The sequence below is a fragment of the Watersipora subatra genome, chromosome 1 (genome assembly GCF_963576615.1).
Source record: "Watersipora subatra chromosome 1, tzWatSuba1.1, whole genome shotgun sequence".
Taxonomy (NCBI): Eukaryota; Metazoa; Bryozoa; class Gymnolaemata; order Cheilostomatida; family Watersiporidae; genus Watersipora; species Watersipora subatra.
This window is the reverse complement of record NC_088708.1, coordinates 7,627,429-7,647,828: the sequence shown is the minus strand read 5'-3', so window position 1 is coordinate 7,647,828 and position 20,400 is coordinate 7,627,429. Positions and strand designations below refer to the sequence as shown.

At 35.2% G+C, this 20,400-nt stretch overlaps 2 protein-coding genes across 3 annotated transcripts in view; both read left to right on the top strand.

The window, feature by feature from the left end:
- LOC137400757 (cAMP-regulated D2 protein-like) overlaps positions 1-6,486 on the top strand; it is a 39,666-nt gene extending 33,180 nt beyond the window's left edge. Inside the window, exons 9-14 of the mRNA XM_068087097.1 lie at positions 84-247; positions 339-511; positions 621-695; positions 1,600-1,748; positions 4,968-5,080; positions 5,659-6,486. Of these exons, the coding sequence (XP_067943198.1) occupies positions 84-247; positions 339-511; positions 621-695; positions 1,600-1,748; positions 4,968-5,080; positions 5,659-5,974 (990 nt within the window). The 3' untranslated portion in view covers positions 5,975-6,486. The remainder of the gene's footprint in view (positions 1-83; positions 248-338; positions 512-620; positions 696-1,599; positions 1,749-4,967; positions 5,081-5,658) is intronic.
- Positions 6,487-9,990: 3,504 nt separating this feature from the next.
- The window catches only part of LOC137395910 (protein FAM193A-like), a 46,380-nt gene continuing 35,970 nt past the window's right edge, over positions 9,991-20,400 (top strand). For both annotated transcript variants that reach the window (XM_068082264.1, XM_068082265.1), the window contains exons 1-3: positions 9,991-10,413; positions 11,872-12,034; positions 15,538-15,581. In XM_068082264.1, coding sequence (XP_067938365.1) covers positions 10,078-10,413; positions 11,872-12,034; positions 15,538-15,581 — 543 coding nt within the window. In that variant the 5' untranslated portion in view covers positions 9,991-10,077. The remainder of the gene's footprint in view (positions 10,414-11,871; positions 12,035-15,537; positions 15,582-20,400) is intronic.

Here is a 20,400-nt window from a genome sequence, read left to right as displayed (position 1 = left end):
GAAAACCTAGAGCAATGTGAAATATATTGATACAACAATATATGAGTGTCGGTGTATGATGGTACAAACTTGTTTCATTGCAGGTGACTGTAGCAGGCTTGAGCTCGGGTGGTACGAGCATCCTTGCTCTGCTTACCAATGATGAAGCTAAAGCCACCTTTCAAAGGGCGTGGATTAGCGGTGCTTCTTCAAAATTTGATGGTTCGAAGGCAGATACTATGAAGGTTAACAAGAAGGTCTTCTTAAGGTGCTTTGAATGCTGTACTGAAAGTCTCATAGCCCTGCACTTCATATTTTTGGCTTGTCGGCAATATCTAGCAGTTGTATGGAACTTGCAGGAACGTAGGATGCCGAAGTGAGGAAAACAATCCGAGGCAGTGTTTGCTGAGGAAGACAAGTGAACAGCTAGTGGATGCCATTCCCTGGTTGCAGTATCCTTCCTGGGGGGCCGTGGACCTTGTTGAGCCCCCAACTAAGGACACTTTTATCGGAGGTGTCCTTATAAATGACGGTAATCATATTTGTTGTTCAAACTTTGTTCACACTGAGTGTTTGTCTATTATTAATGGTCATGCGGGACATCTTTACTATATACATCCCTTCGTTTGTTCTGTTTATAGAGCAATACGTGCTGAAGGCACCTGATGAGTTTTTCAAAACCAGCGCCGCGGATTTGGAAATTCCAATATTGATGGGTGAGTAGACTTAAAATTTTATTGAAATTTAACACTTTGGCTGTTGATGCAGCTTCCAGGTACATGTAGGATTAAGACCATTCACTTCTGAATAGCTCTCATGTTCCATAGCCCATTAACCATCATCTTACAAAACAATTCATCTTGTTTTTTCATGGAACCTGTTTTTATTTTGCAAAAATGGTTAAAGTCTTTTTACAACAATATTTAATCAAATAAATTTACACCTAGCTGGTGTAAATAGTTCATAATTTACAAAACAGGTAATTAGTTATGTTGATGACATTATTTATAACCAATTCAGATTCAGTTTTTCGTGATTATACAGATAATTAAAGTAGCAGCGCTGTCTCTGATAGTGGTGAAAGTAATAGTTTTGTAAGAGTAAGGAACATTATGGAGGATCGTTTTAGCTTCGCAGCGATCGTAGCTTCACATAGCTTTATCATCGCACAAAGTATAGATACATTAAATTTTTTTGCATAGTTGGTTAAAATGTTTGCAAAATAAAATATGTGAGAAAAATATTTTAGATAGAGTTTGAAATTGAAAAAATCTTGTATACATATCATGAAGCAATATCGGCAATTTTCGGTAAAATGGCTGGCACTAGGCTGATAGCCGAATTTGTACATGGTTGGCAGTGAAAGGGTTAAATTTAAAATTTGAACTATTTTATATAGATATAAATAGATATAACTGATCGTAATGTAATATGTCTTGTTCTCAACTTGCAACCCCAATCATCACATCCAAATATGATTGACATAGCTGTAACTGGCATACTCACATGTATATACGGAACTAATGGTGGTATGAACGACCCTGAAGGGCCCAGTTCATTGATCAATCTGTCAGGTTTCACTATTCTTGCCTCTCAATGGATAATGATATTGATTGATAGGGAATAATGAATTTGAGAGTGATATGTACCAAGTGGTGCCTGTTTCCACGTGGAGTTGGGGTCAGTACTCGGACTATGTCAGAAGTAAATACGACACATTCAATGAATCCATATCAGACTTTGTCCTCAACTCTTATGCACCTTCACTGGTAAGCATTAGACTCTCTAGGTTTTACGTTTTATATTAAATTTTATACGCATTTCATGTGAGTCTGTCACGCAAGGATTGTAGGTATTGAGAGTGCGTTGGATGGCTAAGATGTGTGTTAATCAGGCTACGTGGTGAAATTTCTCCTGTTTTGATTCTATCTGCCTGATAACTATTGTGATTTGTAATCTATGTGAGAATGTGATTAGCGAGTTATTTTAAAGGTCGACTTGCAACAAAATCCATATTACCGTTATTTGATATGAAAGATTCACCGTGTCTTACTCTGTTGCGTTGTAGGTGCAAAATATGTGGAAAGGTGATTACAAGCTCTTAAAAGCTCAAAAACGAACAGAAAATCGCAGCCACACGAGACCGCCGTAGTTTGGATTCCCTTTCCAAAATGGCTCAAATGTGATGTAGTTGTGAGAGATGGTCTCTGTTTACATTTTCTTGCCACCTTATTCGTCAAAATATTTTCACAAATATACTTCACGCATTCAATAAAACTATGTCTATTGTTCTTACACGTCTGTGTTATCGTCATTGTAATGCTGTCACTTTTAGCACTGATATCTTATAACTTACCGTAAAAACTCGTTAAACTTTTTAACCTTAGCTTGAAGGAGTACATATCATTGTCTGATAATCATGACGAGCCTGTTGGTCACTTGTGATAATCGAAAAGTGCTGCAGAAATTATTTGCGAAGTATTGGGTCACATGATCAGATTTACGACTTGCCGATTAGACCGGGTCGAAACAAAACTGTAAAGTAGCGAGCATCTATATTTGATACGGAGTCTTCGGTAAAACCCGAAGTGTTTGTCATAAACTAGTACTACGATAAGTTTTATATTGAGCTTTGTATTGGTCTTTTAATTCACGTGAGAACATCACGTGACAAGACGATAACCAAATTTCATGGCTACGTCATCAAAATAAAGAGATTCCAATCTACGGCGGCTTTTCGTTTTTGAGCTTTTAAGAGCTTGTAATCACATTTCCACATATTTGGCACCTACAACACAACAGAGTAAGACATGGCGAATCTTTCCATACCAAATAACTGTTATGTGAATTTTATTGCAAGTCAACCTTTAAGAGGTACCTATTGCTGAGGCTGCTCAAAGCATGAAACTTCATTTCTGAACCAGATTTCTTTGTTTGTATATTGCAAAACGATTAAGCTGTATCATGTTTAAAGATATGAATTTGAACAAAATTGTAGTATATTTTATCAGAAAGTATCAGTATTTTTCTAACATTTGTGATTGTTTTTGATGTTTAACATGATTTGACTGACAAAATGTTTGAAGATTAAAATCTACAAAACTTGATCGTTGTTAGGTTAAATCTTGCACATTATTTTTCTGAGTGTTTTAAATGTGATCAAGTTTTATCGATTTTAATGTTGAAACATCCTGGCTGTCAGATTACCTCAAACATCAAAAACAATCACAAATAATAGAAAGAGACCAATACTTTCTGATAAAATCTACTAACATTTATGTAAGTTCATCTTTAAATATCTGGCTGTGTTGTAACGACAATTTAAATCGTAAAAAACAGGTCAGTTACAAATTTAAATTTGTAACTGATCAGTTTTTACCATTTTTTGGTAAAGAAATATGCTAGTATCAAAAAACACTGATATGCAAGTATGAAATTAGCCAAGCTGTTAATTTTTTGTTATAATGGCTTACATGAATTGTTTCGGAAACCGCTGTACGAAGTTTAGACATACTATCACCAAGAAATAGGCAACTCTGAATTCAGTGTTAACACAAATTGGAAGGTTAAAAAGTTCTTTTTTAAAATTGCGAAAATCTTCTGTTAGCTTCCATAAGCACCACAATTTAAATGCAAAATTATTAAGTTATGGATAATTTTATTCAAAAGAACAAAATTCCCATTATTAATGCTACTTACTTTCAAAACCATTTCTGTTGCATCCTAGTGTGTTATTTTTGGTTAATAAATGGCCAAAGAAATGCTTCATCAACAAAACAGTGCTTACAAAAATAGTCAAATTTAAAACCGTTACAGAGAGTTTGAAGACCAAGTTGATCTGCTGCCACTTGCTGTTAGCCCATGTTTGCTGGTCAAAGAAAAAATAATTGCAAGTAATCGCTTTTATTTTCCTTGCAATATTTACACTGTCCACATATATAACATTTGAATTATGGCTTCAACCCTTGGCAACAAGTAAAGTCCACAATATACTACCTAGCTTAATATACTAACTCTAACATAATTGTAATAATCTTGAGCCAGTTAATTTAGATAGTTTTAAATCCTTGATAGGTGAGTTCGTGCTGAAGACCTGCTAAAAGAAATTATCCTAAAAAGGGTGCCAAACCTGCTTATCTATCGCTTAACGATTTTTGAGTTGCTCGTTTTTTCTATGCTATTAGTGGCCTAACTGTTGGAATATATTCTACTAAGGATTTAACAAATGTCCGTGCTGTTTCAGGTTAATGCCTTTTTATTACTCCGGTTCCCGACTGGTCTCTGATGATAATTACTAAATGTGACAGTTGCTGCACTAAGGGCTTCATGTGTGAATGCGCTTTTAGCTCAAGACTAGCATACAGAAAAGAAAATTTTCTGTAGACATTTTACCTAGCTTTCATCAGTATAAAATTGTTTTCATTATATGCAATATTTCCGAATGCGTGCTTAAAATGTTCAACCTTCTCTTATATCATTATAACATTATATCAACACGATATCATTATAACCCAGCTGGTTGGTTGTCAGATTTTTTCTAATACAAAACCTAAGAACAGTGTAGCGATATTAGAATGCATGTACTGCTTGAGACATCTAAGTAAATGAGCTGTAAATCTGCACCTTTCGCAACTGATAAAATGAGAGTTATGTAACAAAACACTGCTGATAGCTACTACACTCCTAGAACATCTGCAAGAAACTGTTTTCAATATTTGACCACGACCTTAAAAATTGAGGAAGCTCTACATCAGCACACTTGAAAATTGAGCTTGTAATCAATCAATTCCACGGTGAAAGTTTTGTTTGTATATTTTTATGAAAAGTAGATTGCAAATTAAAACTGACATATGTTTTTGATATCTGCTCGCAAATATGGGAAGTGATGTTTGAATTTACAATAACAAAATCAAACCGATGAACTTTTTTGACTGCCTGCCTTTACTATTGCTTTAATAGATTGTTATGTTTTTTTAACTGTATTTTAGTCTGACTCGACTCGATTACATTTGGCTCGACACGTGTCAGACTTGAGGGCAATTTGTCCTCAAACATTCTTAGCTGCAACTATAACAGATAACACTAATTCGGCTGTCTACAGGTAAGTATAAGAATTTTATAAAATATATCTCATTATCTATACCTAAGTAATGCTGCATCAATTTTTAAAATCAAGTTTTAAATGTTATGCTGAGATCACCTAGACGTATGCAAACACCGCCATGTTTTATGACAGCAGTAGGAGCCATTGTGTGGGCAACTATAACTGAAACATTTGAACATAGCAGCAAGTTAATAGTAGACCGAAAGGTGCATATCTAATTGAAGCCGACGCTTTGCTTAACACCCTTTACATCATTTTGTTAGTCAGTTGATCTAAAGGTTGCTATTGACATTTCTGGAGTAAAACACCCCCTTTTTTAACATGCTTTATGTAGCAATTTTATTGAAGTAATGTGACTGCAAAATTTACCTATCACATTTGCCTAGTGTATGCGTTATCAATTATAGACATTGTTTTTATATAAAATGGTACAATGATATACATGTATCTACATGTATATGTTTATGTATACGCCTATGTTTATGTATATGACTTATGATGCCCATGGTTTTGGCTGTCGTCGATTTACATTATAAGCTAACATGTGCATTATTTTGTCTACTTATTTATTCCAGGTATGTGAATACTGTCAACTTGCCGCAGAAGTTAACAGATATCTACCAAGCAAGCAGCACTGTCGCAACTCATGGATCTGAATTTTTTCATTTTTTTCACTTTTCTGAAGATGACAGCGATGATTTTATTTCATTCAAACAAAACTTTACGGCTGTAATCAAAGAATTCATGGTCAATGGAATGATCACTGGCTGGGCACATTATCCTGTTGTCTATGAATATTCAAAGAACGGACCTAATAAAACTAGTCGATGGACAGCTGACACTTGCGATGCATGGCGAGCCTTCTATCCCGACTATTCGTGGATGAACTGAGAATCGATTTGCATGTATAGCTGCAATAAATGTTTTAACAATGCGTTTAGAGGTGCATAGATATGCAAGTTTACTCTGGCCTTTTTATACACCTGCATTTCTATGTTACAAAATAGCTGAGCTCACAGGCAAGGGGAGCCTGTTAATAACAAACCCATCATTTCCATATCTCCGTTCATTATCTAAAGTAAAGTCCATTTAGTTGGACACTCTTTTATAAGAACATATTTCTCAAATTTGAGAAAGTCAATTTATATCTTCTTATTCTTTATAGTACAACCCTGCCTGAGTTGTTTCCAGATTTGGCATTATTTTGACACAATTCTTTAGACAAAACCTATCTGCTACTACTGAGCATTTACTTTTTTTCATTGAGGTTTAATATTTTTAATTGCATGCCTTGCAAGTGCTCGTAAATTTATAACATCAACTTTATATACAATGCTTTATCATTAGTGCTACTTTATTAAATGTGGTTGTTATGTATGATAATAAACTAGCATATCCACATAGCACCACCAACTCCACATCGCACATGCTCACACAAGTATATAAGTATCGCAACATTGAACTAAAATCAGAATATGTTGCAGGTAGACACAGAGATCACTTGTCAATTTTTATAGGTAACAAATTTGTTAATTCTACTACCATGTAACCTGTCCATTTTTGTTGTAATACCAGGCTATGCTGCTAAGGTGAATGTATTAAAGGGTGATAGCAAATCTTTAAAAAAAATTAATGACACCGTGTCAGTTGGACAGCTCAATGTCTGTGATTGCGGCAAGCAGTGGGTCTATGTGTGGGCACCCAGCCTGCATGTGGATGAAAACAATTTATTTCACGTGTAAGAAATTTTTGTACTATATTCAGACAGGCGCACATTGAAAGCAGTGACATAGAGATCTTATGACAAGGAAATCTTGTAATGAGGTTTTATTTAAGTCTGAGAGAGCATCTGTTATCCTGGTGATTGGAAACATACAATTTTACCAACAAATATTAGTAAGTTGTAGGCAATCATACATTTGCTTGTTAGTTTACAGTTTCGCATTTGCAATAAACAAGCGTCACAGAAGAATTGAAGAAGATTCTGTTTGCTATATTCTTATTCTATATTTCATCAATTACACCTGAACAGCAAAGGCTTCAGCATTACCATAAATCATGGTTAAGTTTTGCTGGCTGTTGACCATTTTATTATAGGCAAATGAGAAAAGTTGATGCTTTTTGCATTTGATGATGTTTTCATAAGCAAGGAAATTCATTTAAGTTAAAGCCAGCATTGGTTGTATCAGTATTTGTCAGCATTGCCACATCTCCCTTTGATTTTTATCAAGCATATTATTTGTTTTTGAATTTGCTGGATGGCTTCATTAGTGGATCCGTCAGCAGGTGCCCACAAGTGATTTGCAAACTTTAGTAACAGTCAGCAGAAGTTTAGAGCTCACAAGGGCTTCACAGTAAGAGGATTTAAGGTTGCCTTGTGGATAATTTGCACTATTAATCTTTGTTGCGATATGGCTATGAAATTGAATCACATCTATATATATATATATTTCTCAAAGTATGTCTGTATGCCGTATATCTGTCTGTCTTTCCGGCTATAGCTATTATTAGAATAGCTGTAGCTGGACAACAATGCAGACGCAATCGTGGCTTACCGCCTTTAGAAGCCTATCTTATTAAGCAGCTTACTTGAATTTTCCATTGGCAATGTGCCTGGCTAACAGCTTGAAAGTTACAGCTGTTAGGTTACAGGTTAAGTTACAGCTAGTTTGTACATACAAATAACATGATGAAGAAGACCACCCATAGAGTCTATTGTGAGATTAGTTTGTTTAAGCTGACAAAAAACTTACTTGGTTTTTCAGCACGGAGGGACATGTGTTATATATGTACCGGATATTCATAGAGACAGCTCAGGTTTCGCTAAAAAGCATGCTCATCTGTCTCATTGTTGACTTGAGCATATGACAGGGTATTATCTGTATATAGTCTAAAATTTTCATTTACCTAGCAAGTTATGCCATTAAAGTATAGTAGAAAATGGCTGTGAGAAAGCACTGAAACGTTATGGAACATCCGAGGTCACTAATAGGCCACATTTCTTTCATTCACCACAACTCCAAGGATTCAGTTTGTAAAAAATGCTTTTAGCCGATTTACTATAGTCTTTGTAACAAACAGAAAACTAACAGAAACAATTAATAGATAAACTTGTAGAACTGGTGATTGTCAGTAATAAAGGACATGAAAAAGGTATATCAGAATTGGCCTCCACTCATTGGCACTCATCATGGCAGAGCAAGTATTTCTACGAAATCGGATTCTGGTTGTCTTAGCAAAAAGAGAGACTGTAACTTTTATGAATTAAAGCGAGTCTGCTTTATGAATGACAATCTTTTAAAAATTTATTTTATTAAGTTGGTTTGTTGTTAGAGTTTAAATTCTTAAATGACTTCTGGAATAACAGAAGTATTTAAAGTTTTTATTCTAGTGGCGGACTAGTTGTTGAAAATTAAAGTAGTAGTTTTTTGTTTCGTCTGGCCTTTGTTGAAAAAGGACATCAGCATTTAATACTTACAATACTCCATGTAAGGTCTTCTATCATGTTAGAACGCTGGTTTGCACATATAGGCTAGCACAGTTTTTCACAGACACTAATAATACAGCTACCTATTTTGTTACACAACTCTAGTTAGATGCAACATTTTTTTCACTGGTATATAATGAGAACTTTGGTAAATTACTGAAGCTACATGATTGAATGGTTTAAATAGTTGCTACAAAGCTGAATTTTGCATATTGATGTAGCTCAGATTTGCTGCAACCGTTAATTGGCTTTTCAGTATGTACTTTGCTCCAAGCGAGGCAGCTGAATAGTTAGCTTCAAGAAAAACATTCATTTCTTGAAGGAAACATCCCATCTCTTGAACATAATTAAGTGAGTGATATCATTCTAGTAAGCCAAAGACAAGTGCATGCAGCTACATTGCAGAGACATGGTTCTCTGCAAAGAGTTGGATGCTACGCATCTGTTGGTTTCAGCTACTTTATTTGGCTCCAACAAATTGTATCACATGAAGGGTTGGAAACGGAGCACTCTGTTGGTTTCTGTTAAGAATAGCAAGTTGTTTTCAGCTTTCACATGTAAAGCGCAACAGGCTGTGTTACAGCAAGTATTTGGTATCGCGCGTTGTCAGTTTCAGCAGAGACCTCCAAAATAATTTTAGTTTTTTCTTATCGGATTCAGTAGGTTGTCTTGTAACTTGTAAGCTTTAGGTTCAACGCGTTCTATTGGCTTCAACTCAGCATACATCAATAAGCAAAAAATGTAAGAGTTGTGTTCTCTTTTCTCAAAAAAACCTGTTTAGTAATATTTTTATTTTCTCGGCGTGTAGCTTAACGTTATGTATGTTCTCCTCAACAAAACAATTTTTGTTGTTAAACGATGAATCATTTGATTCAGTCATTTCTGTTCACCTTCCATTTTCTGCAGCACCCTGATTTCGGTTATCCTGTAACCCGGCATATATGTATATCGGTCATATGCTCTACACGTGAGCCACTTGAGTTAGCGTATGCGATTTCTTTACTCAACCTGATCTAACCAAACAGTCCAATTAGCACGATAAAAAGTTGAGATAGCTCGAACTACCTGTACATACGAGTTTGTCTTTCTGCTTTGAGCTATCTGAGACGGTTGTTTGTTGAATGGTTAGCCTTTTCGGTAGCAAACTCGCTGTACTGCAATTCGAGGGAAAATCCTAATCTGATACTCGATGTTATCCTGGGTATAGATAGTTTTATGAAGTAACTGCAAACATGAATATTATCAGAGTTCTGTTACAAATTCAAATTTCACCTGCTATTTTATAGTCCACTAATATTAACTTGCTTATATGGTCCTCTAAAACGTCGGCAAGCTAAAACTTGTGCGCTTATCGCCTAAATAATACGGTGCATTGTGGGACCGCATTCGCCATTATGGTAGTGTTAGGGTCAAACTTAGAGCTCGTGAACCGGACATCTGCAGCTTTTAGAACACAATAACGGACAAACCATAAGCTTTTATTGTTTAATTGAGTTTAAATGTAATTATGGCCTCTACTGAAGCTAAGAAACTGCGCCGAAAAAAGACGAGAAGAGGTCGAGAACAAGAAAATGGATCTTCTCGGTCACCCGATGCTTCCCACTCTGACTTGACCAATGGATCTCCTGGTGGCGCCAGTCAACGCACTGTACTATCATTTACGAAACTTACAGACTGTTTAGAAGGTGGCTTAAAGAAACAGAATTGTTCTGAATCTAATCCATTAGCTAGGAACACTCCAAATGAGGAGCATCACCAACTCCGTACCGGGAACTTCCAAAATGGTAGCGATGAAAATTGTTGCTGTGAATCGAATAAACCTGTAGATCCACCAGATATATATGTGAGTATTTTTTTTACTCAACTTGAACTCGGCTACTGTTGGTGTTGTCATAATAAAGTTTTTTGTAAAACCATGTCGATCTTCCTGATTAGAGTATAAACAAGTCCTAATAATTTTATGACGAATGTTTATTTGCGTAGGGAAGCATATTATGAAACCGGCACCTACAAGAATAGTATGTGATAGCACGCTGCAAAAGTTAGAAGAAGAACTTTTCACCAGTATTGATTTTCGCAGTGAACTGATTTAAACATTTAAACAGCTAAATTACACTTTGCTTGTAGTTGATACAAGTCGTAAGTCTAAATATTTCAGCCATACTATTCTAGCGTTTATTCATTAAGGATGACACCTGTTTACCAATATTCTTATGACCACTATTGCCTGCTACTATTTTTATTTGATATACATAGTGTTGTAAAGGTAATCCACAGCTATGATGATCCATAACTAGCAGATTCATATTAACAATTCATGTCACTGGGAAGTTTGCATACTTCTAAAATGTAACCAAGAAAGTCACAACAGTTTCTTTCTCAGTTCTTTATAAATGATAGTCCGTCTGTCTGATATGTGTTATGTTTATATACTTCCTACTTTTTTGCTCACTGGCTTAACAAGGAGTTATCAATATATCGACAATTTTGTTTGTTTGAAGCTGTCAAAATTTGTGATTTCTTTTTGTCTATTAGTTGTTTATGTCATCGCATTGCTTTTTATAATTGCTGCCTTCATTGCTAGAGTATGTACAATGTAGCCCACACCTCATTTTCCATCTGAGGTGGAGAGTAGTTTTGAGATTCTCTTGTGAGTTTACAGATTATATGGAAAAAGGTTAGTTTGAACGAAATTAAAAATTAAAATTCTACTCATAAGGCTTTAGCTAATTATTTTATTTCTTTTTTCCCCTAGTCCACATATTATATTAGTTAGATGGAGGACAACTCTTGCAATTGTTGATCTACATGTATTTTAGCTATATGTACACAATTACAATTGTAAAAGTAAGAATAGTTGTCTTCCCTCTTTTAACTATTGCATACACATTTTCAAATTATTACATTTTAGAGGAATATACCTTGTGTTGATTATGGTCAGGTCTTACAATACTGCGTGCTTACGCTATACTAGTACATACTATGGAAATATCATGTTATTTGATTATGCATGCTAATGGTGCATCGAGTTATGCATTTGGGGAGTAAAAGGATTCATTATGCGTGCTGATAGGCACATTTTTATTGCTAGTAGCATATTACTGTTATTATATTTCAATTAACAATCCTCTCCATCTACGCATTGTACTCACTTTTGGCCCTTACTTTGCAAACAAATTAGTCATTAGTAACCTCCTGACAGGTTGTGTATCTTCAATATTACAGGCTTTGAACTAAGTTTTTACTAGTTTGATCCCGTTCTTCCGTGAAACATTCTAATGTACCCACATTCTAATTACAGAATGAAGAATGCAATGATGATACACCAATTCCTGAGGACTTTTCATACCCACTTCATCCAGACCCCGAGCCCGACCCTCTCGCCAACAACCCTTATCTAAACAGGGAAAAGTGCCTCCTATGCCAGCGTGACAGGACAGAAGATGACAAGTCCGATAGTGAAGGTAGTCAAAACTCTTGCTACAGTTGTTAAATGGTTTTACTCCTTCCTCTAGTCACTCACTACTGAGCACTTGATACTGCTGGCTTGTCTATAATAACTCTAGATTGTCTCTGATGACAAACTGTGTTTGAGTTCTGTTCGACAGCCTACAATATTTAAGTTATCCTGCTCAAGTTATCAGCTTGTACTTTTTCATCTTGGTTGATAAAAAGATGCAGACTACAATACTGTAACAGTCTGCATCTTTTTATTAATCAAGATGAAAAAGTACAAGCTTATAACTTGGGCAGGTACTCCTTTAAAAACCTGGGGTTCATGCTTGAGTTGCTGATGAGGACCATTCTAGCCGTGATACACCATTTTTCATAGACTGATCAGGATTGCTACAAAGGTATTGTTTAGGATCATCTCCTAGAGGGTACATCACTATTGAGTTGTGCTATGTAAGAAGGAAAAGGAGTGTGCCCTGCTGTTTTTAACTTGTCAAGACCGGTCTTCTGTATCAACATACAGTTAGAAATCTACTTCTGATGGACTGCTAATCCCTCATTTTCCATGGTTAATCGGGAACAGTTCGCCCTACTCACGCGCGAAAAGTGAAAATTTGTAAAATAGAACCTAATTTTTAAAGCATGAGCTGTAATTTTAACACAAAACACTTCTGCTTTCTGCTATGAACTGCTTTCTAACATTATTGTAATTATTGCATGAATTTCCTATATAACAAATGAATAAATTGAGGATCTTTTGCTTGACTTTCAATTTATATTTCAATTTTAGTTCTAGTATTTTAAGCCAGAAAATGCACTTAAGCATTAGTATGGATTTGATCTGGTGTGAATATTAGTGGTTGTGTTTAACTGGGTTCGTTGTGAGAAGTAAGTCACTTGTTTGTAAATATGGGAGAGAGGGGATAACTCTCATTTTTCACTTTGCATAATTCATTAACAGCTTCAGCGATGAGGTTAACAGTGTGTTGCTCTGCATATACTAATGAAAGTCATTCCATGTTCAAGAGCATAAAAAATAAAAACATGTTAAAAAATATAAGGAATAGTTTTTAAATATAAAATTTAACAATAGTTAGAGAGTTTTGAAAGAGAAATTGTTTAATGAATATTTTTTACTTTGCAAAGTACTAAAGCTAAACCATGAAGCAGCATGGGATTACTATAGAGAGATTCAGCAACAAATGCGACTTGTTTGAAGTTATTTACAATGCCGTAAGCCTAGTTTTGGTAAAAATCTATTTGCAACATTTTTTACCCATAAAATATTAGAATAAATAATTAAGTAACTCAGGGCAAACTAAGACATATTGTTTGCTATTTTGAGAATACTTAAAGGTAGACTTGCGACAAAATTCACATTACAGTTATTTGGTATCAAAAGATTCACCATGTCTTACTCTGCTGTGTTGTAGGTACAAAACATGTGGAAATGTGATTACAAGCTCCTAAAAGCTCAAAAACGAACAGTTAATCGCTGCCATCACAAAACCGCCGTAGATTAAAATCGAGAAACGATAAGTTTTATATTGAGCCTTTTATTGGCCTTTCAATTCACGTGAGAACATCATGTGACAAAACAATAACCAAATGTAATAATAACGTCAAAGAAATAAACTGATTCCAATCTACGGCGGCTTTTCGTTTTTGAGCTTTTAAGAACTTGTAATCACATTTCCACATATTTTGCACCTACAACACAGCAGAGTAAGACATGGTGAATCTTTTAATACCAGATAACCAAAATGTGAATTTTGTTGCAAGTCAACCTTTGAGCCCCGAAATAAATTTTACTATTTTAATGATTTTCACAAAATACTAAAAATGTCAATTAACTTGAGAGCAGAGTGTGAAAAATTAATGTTGTTATATAACAATATAATAACTCATCTAACTACAAGTTTGATATTCTCCCAAGAATACCTTATTAACACTTCGCATGATTTTCAATGCCAAAATAGTTGTGTAACACAGAGACTATATCAACAGTAGAACCAAAAATTAAAAATTTCACCGCAAACATACTCATAGAGCTAATACTCATAGAGCTAATACTCATAGAGCTAACAAATTTGGTTCCTTTTTTTCATACATGATCAATAGTCGTCACAAATTTCGTTGTCTAACTTTGAACCAAATGTTACAAGTGTTAATTCCTTGAGAAGATCCATGGTTATGCGCAGTAATTAATTGTGAAGACACCAATGTCATCTGACTTTATTAGTGCACAAAAATCATTCTAAACTATCCCAGCACGCGTCTTTATCATGAATAGTTTGATTGCTAATTGTATGGACAACTCATCATTCACATGTGGTGTCCCATATTAGATTGTACTAATCTTCTGATTCATTCAAGATCTTGTGTTTGTAGTGTGTCTCTGAACAGTTCAAGTAACACATATATACACAGCAATTCAATCACCCTCTGAACACGACTCTTGTCACACCCATGGGTTGAATGTACATATTCAACTAGCCCATCAAACAGTTCTATCATGTTGTTACAAGTCAGCCTAAATTGCAGAATTTCATTTACATTGTATACTCGTGCTATTATAGGTTGCTAAATGAATAACCAATGGTTCTATTTCAAAGAATTGTTGGCTTGTTGTCTTCTTACCCCTTCATTCTGAACAGCTTGCTCTAGAGTTCGTAGGCGACATTAGCAACTCTGTTCAGAGAGTTTATCAAGAATATTGCTTGTGCACTGTCAGCTGTTTGCAAGTGAAGGATCGAAGTGGGTGTGAATGTATGTTTGGTCATCTCAATGATGTTGGCTGATGATTATATTGTTAGGCCACCAATGACAGGCTTTATTTGCAAGTTCAGTGTGCGACTTGTAGTAATTGTATGATGGCAATAGGCACCTGTAACTATAACACGACAGCCATAATCATATTTATCGTGAGACTTGTCTTTTGATTAATATTAAGCTCTCTTAAATGAAGTTCTGCAAAATTTTTAGACAAAAGAAAGTGACAGAGAGATGTGTTTCTCAAAGTACTGAGTAGCGTAATTCAGTTAGCCTAGCTAAACAGCTACATAATTATAAGACAATATAAGCTTGCTGAAGAATTATACATTGTTGTATGAGGAGATTACTCCCATATAAAATAACGTTTGTCTGTTCCATAATAATGTCATAAAATTTTAGGAATTGACCGCTGTCATACTTCCTTTAACACATGGCTTTTTTGTTTGAGCGGAAATGCAACAGCACAAGTACTTAGACAAAATTCACAAACACAACTTGTTGACGGTGCATGATGGTGCTGCAATAACATTACTGGAAAGTCCAGCATGTCACAGCCTTCGCTCAACTTAGGCCAACTCATTTTGGTCAATCCATTCATTGATACAAAATGTGTCACTGAATTACGTTGTGTGGGGTAACCGTAGCAGATGCCCACGATATGCTTTGCCCACCCACTGGTTATATATTTTGTTCGTGCGTGTAAGCATAACTGTGATGTAACCAAAGTTTTCTGTTGCAGATGAAGAACTTAGAATTGGTCCACACAATTATGCGCTCTCTCGGGTATGTATAAATTTATTAACACACTTTTACTGTTTTGCTTCTCATTGCACCACACAATTGTCGTTAAAATAGTGTGCATCTTGTTTCGTAGATCTGGCCTGACCATTACAGGGAATCTTCGGGTTGCGACGACCTTAACTTGTGATGTTTCAAGGTTACGAACGCCTCATGAATACGTTTTGTTGCGCTTGCGGGAGAGAAAGACGGCATCAGCACGTCACTCAGTTTCAGTGACACTCCATTTTCGTTGTGCCTGTCGGTTTTCGTCTGTTTGATTTTAAACAAATTTTTGCTTTTCATTATTGCCCCAAAGCGCAAGGCAGATTTTTCTAATGGTAATGCATCAAAGCAAAATAAGGTGAAACTTGGTATTAGTAAGAATATAGAGTAACTTTTTCAGCTGTTCCGATTTACTCCAAAATTTGATTCCACTTCATCTTAAAAACGGATTATCTTCGTAAGTAGAAGGCATTTCCGTGATTTTTTCATTTGCATGAACAGTCTTTTAATGTTTCAAGAACATTAGCTCATCAGTCAGGTGCACCCTCAGGATACGATGTTGATTCGTTCCAGGGTTGGCATCGTATGGTGAAAAAATTGTATGTAGGGGTATAGAGACTATTGTCATTATACAATGCAAACCTCCCCTGGTAAAAATCATCATAATTTTATAAAAATCTACATATTGAAAATTAGTAACAAAATAGTATGTTAACTTTAGTAACTATAGTTACCTACATTAACTATATTGTGTTCAGTGTATTTAGTGGTTATGATCTGCAATAAAATGCAACATTAATTTGTGTGTATTAAATGCAGTATGTACGGTAAGGATTTCTTACCTTCAAGACTTACGTATAACATAAACTTTGAATTCACTTCAAATAAGTTTAGCTTACTAAACGCACACTGGAGGATAAGTTTTAGTATGTATTATTAACTATTTTACTGACTTTCAAATTTTCATCACGAAAATTTTATCACTCATCAGTTTCTGTTTTCACCTTCACTATAAATTTTAGCATGTCTGGTTAAAACCTTTTTCAACCTAATTTTACAAAAAAGGCCAAGTGATGCAGCTCTCCAATTAACCATTTAATGGCCATCAAAAAGAAAAATGAAATTTTATTTACTATACAGTACGTACGCACATACTTTTGGAATAACATGACTTGAGCTGGTATATGTAGGGAGTAGAGCAGAGAGGAGGCAAAAACGTATCTATGCTAATTATGTTACCGTACACTTGAAAAGAAATTTAATACATACTCTAGGACACTTATGTATTCGCCTCATCTAACTTTCGCGTTTTTGCGGAGTCATCCTCTCGCGAAGATTTCATGTGCGAAACTAAACTATCATGACGAACGAGCGAAAACGCAAAATTAAATAGCTTTGTTCATTGATAGTCTAAGAAACAAATAGCAGCAAGCGATCAAATTGCATTATCGATCTCGCCCACACCATTCTACCTGCGGTTCACAATTACAAACGAGTCCAAAATTGCAATTTTTTTATCGGTGAACTGAACCTAAGGAATCTAATTATCTTTATTCCACTGCATTTATTTTCACATCACTATATTTTCGCACTTGTCAGAGCTGCGAAATTAAGTTGCAGCGAAATTTTACTCTGTATACTACTCACGAAACTAAATACTAGCGAAATATAAGTGTCCTAGGGTAATGAAATGGAATTTTTTAGCAGGCTAAAAGAAGTTGTTGAGTCCTGTCGAAGGGATCGCAACTCCCATTTTTCCACTGGTTACAAAAGAAAGTGTTTACCACTTTTGGGTCCTGCAAAACACAAATGGCCAGGAAGACACAGCTTTCCTGCTAATGCAGAGCGTGCTCGAAGAAAACAAGCTAACTTGGTGCAATGTAGAAGATAGCCTACTTTATCACTTATTGAGGATGATGCTTGCAGGAGCACAGTAAATGCTGGTGCAATGCAGACAATTGCTAGCTAGCTAATGCCTATAAGAGGATCCAAAGAAGATTGTAGTTTGTCTTGTATGAAATGTGCACAATACTCATTGTAACCATACAGAAGTTTGTACGTATTTATTCATACCCTAGAGGGCAGGGCTTTAGCAAGTTCTAGAAGGCAATGTGGATTCGTCAACTATCTTGAGTAGCTAGTTATATATGAGTTACATACATACGATGATTTGTATTTACGTAATCGAAAACAGGACGTCTGCAAAAACATGATTAAACGAGAAGATAAAACATAAAATGAAATGAATTAAACAGGAAAAACATGACACACAAAGAGAAAAAATAATGATGTACATTATACATGCATTGTACAGTATTGTTTTAATGTACCAGTCCACTTCAGTAAACTAAACACTTGAAATTAAAAATTCTTAAAAAACTGAATCTAATAGCACTTCTTTATCTTTCCTCTCTAGCTTCTTTATCTTTCCTCTCTAGCTTCTTTATCTTTCCTCTCTAGCTTCTTTATTATCTTCACTAGCTTTACTAGCTTATTATCATCTGTGCTTTTCGACACTTTTCTTTGGAAAAACAATTTATCCAATGAATTCTGTTTCTGATGACTCCTCAAAATTTATCTAAAATAGCTCATGCACCTTTCATTAGGATTGTCCATAACACGGCCTGTGAGAACCTTTTCTGGATGTTTATTTTCAATGAACCTAGTAAGTGTTTCATACCAACTTGAAGCTTCCTTGAGTTCTGCCAATGTAGGTTTTTCTGTTCCTTCTACTTCCTCGCCACTAAATTGTTGCTCCTCTTGAATGCTGATCCTGTGCATGGCCTCCAACCCCTTCAAGTCAACAGTCGTAAGCTCTTCCCTATGCTTGCTTTAATGGATTTCTTGTTTTTAATAATAGTTACAATTGCTGTTTGGTTGCTACCATATTTCTTGGCAATATTAATAATACGGGCGCCTTCTTCGTATTTATTTATTTATGATCTTCAACTTTGTTGTCATGGAAATCACTTTTTTCCTTCGTCTCGTAACGTTTTTATCAGTCTCAGATTTCATAGTTAACAAATTAAATATATCTACTTGTAGTTATATATGTATGCTGAATAGAAGTTTATAGTAAATATGAGTTGAATGCTAAAAATGAATATGTGCTCTCGCTCATGTAATTTTCACAAAATTTTCCACATAGAATGCTGACCGGAGAGAAATCGGTCATCTTGTCTCTTCCAAACGTTGTAAAAATGTTTTTGGCGAACAGCATTTCGGCGTCTTTGTTATTTCGATGTACCTAATAAGCACACCGACTGCCAAATTTGAACTCGGGCGAAAAAAATTTTGAATTCGTATGGTAAAGTAAAATTCATATGATGAGGTGAAAACTTCACCATGTTCAACTTCGTAAGGTGAAAAAAATCGTATATCAGGGTAATCGTATCCTGAGGGTGCACTATACAGTAGAGGTGGAACGAGACAGGTTTTTTAAGTTCGAGACGAGACTCGAGACATTGTCTTGTAAAAATTCGAGACACGAGACAGTAAAATAATGAGCATTTGGTGATGATTTCACTACACAAGTACTAGCGTACTTGGTATATATAAAATTGATAAACCTCTTTTTAAATTGAATTTTCACCTGGTGTAAACGATTTAAATACAACATTTTAATAGTGATATGCATGTAGTTTTTGTAAACGAAAGTGACACAAACAGCTCTAAAATATCAAAGTTATATATTTCTAAGAATTTTGAGCTTGAATGATATTTATTATAAACATATTGCTTTGTACATCCATATTTTACCATCTATTGAATAGGTCTTACTTTTTAATGCAATGTGTAATGAAACCGATAGCCGTCGCTCTACAAAGAAATACCGCAACTAAAAGAACACACGATAATACTTTCATTCTTATCGTTCCATTAATGTTAAGTTTTGTTTGTGTATTTGTAGTATGTGAATTATATTTAAATTGTACTCACGAAATTATATGAATTACTGTATACATGTACATGTATATTCTTATATTGAACTAACAAACAATAACGTCATTGTTAACCGAACACGGACTATAGTCGACACGGCTTTTCATTCGTTTCTCTGTGTCCGGGCAAGTTTTACTAGCAATTGGTAGTATACAAAAGAGGCCCGAATTTTATGAAGGGCACGATAAAATACAGACATTTTACCTGCAATAGTCTTATTTATTAAATCGGATTATGCGGAGGGTAATTGGATACGACCCTGTATCTGTTTCAAGGATACAGAACCGAACTACAATATATTAACAGGGCCATTGTCCGGACTACATGATTAGACTCGGTGGCCAACATAATCAATAGCAACAGGTAGTAACGGACCGAGTCTAACTTTGAAGGCAATTGCCTGCAATCCATTACAATATATGGAGTTGTTGTTACCGCGAGAAGCCATGTTTTAACAGCCGTGCGCAGGCGCTTTAGTCCTATTTCCTGTCTCGAGTTTGGCAATAGTTAAGTCGAGACAAGACCGAGACGAGATGGGTCGATAGTCGAGACGTCTCGTTCCACCTCTACTATACAGAGCATTAGAGAATAGAGCCAATTTCTTAAAAGGCTGCTTAACCTGTCATATCAATTTCACTGAGACCCAGTAATTACAAATAGCAAGGTACCACATGAATGCTTCCCGTTTTCCTTTTATCTGCAATAGAGCTGAAGATCTATATTGATAAATATTGTTGTATAGCGGTTGTTCATCGCCTTGTGATATTTGTTGAGCTTAGCAATTGCGTTTGTAAACAAAAGTCGATCAGATATTTATTGATTTTGTTTTAAAATTGTAATTAATGAAATACCTAAAAAATTGTTTTACTGACCATAT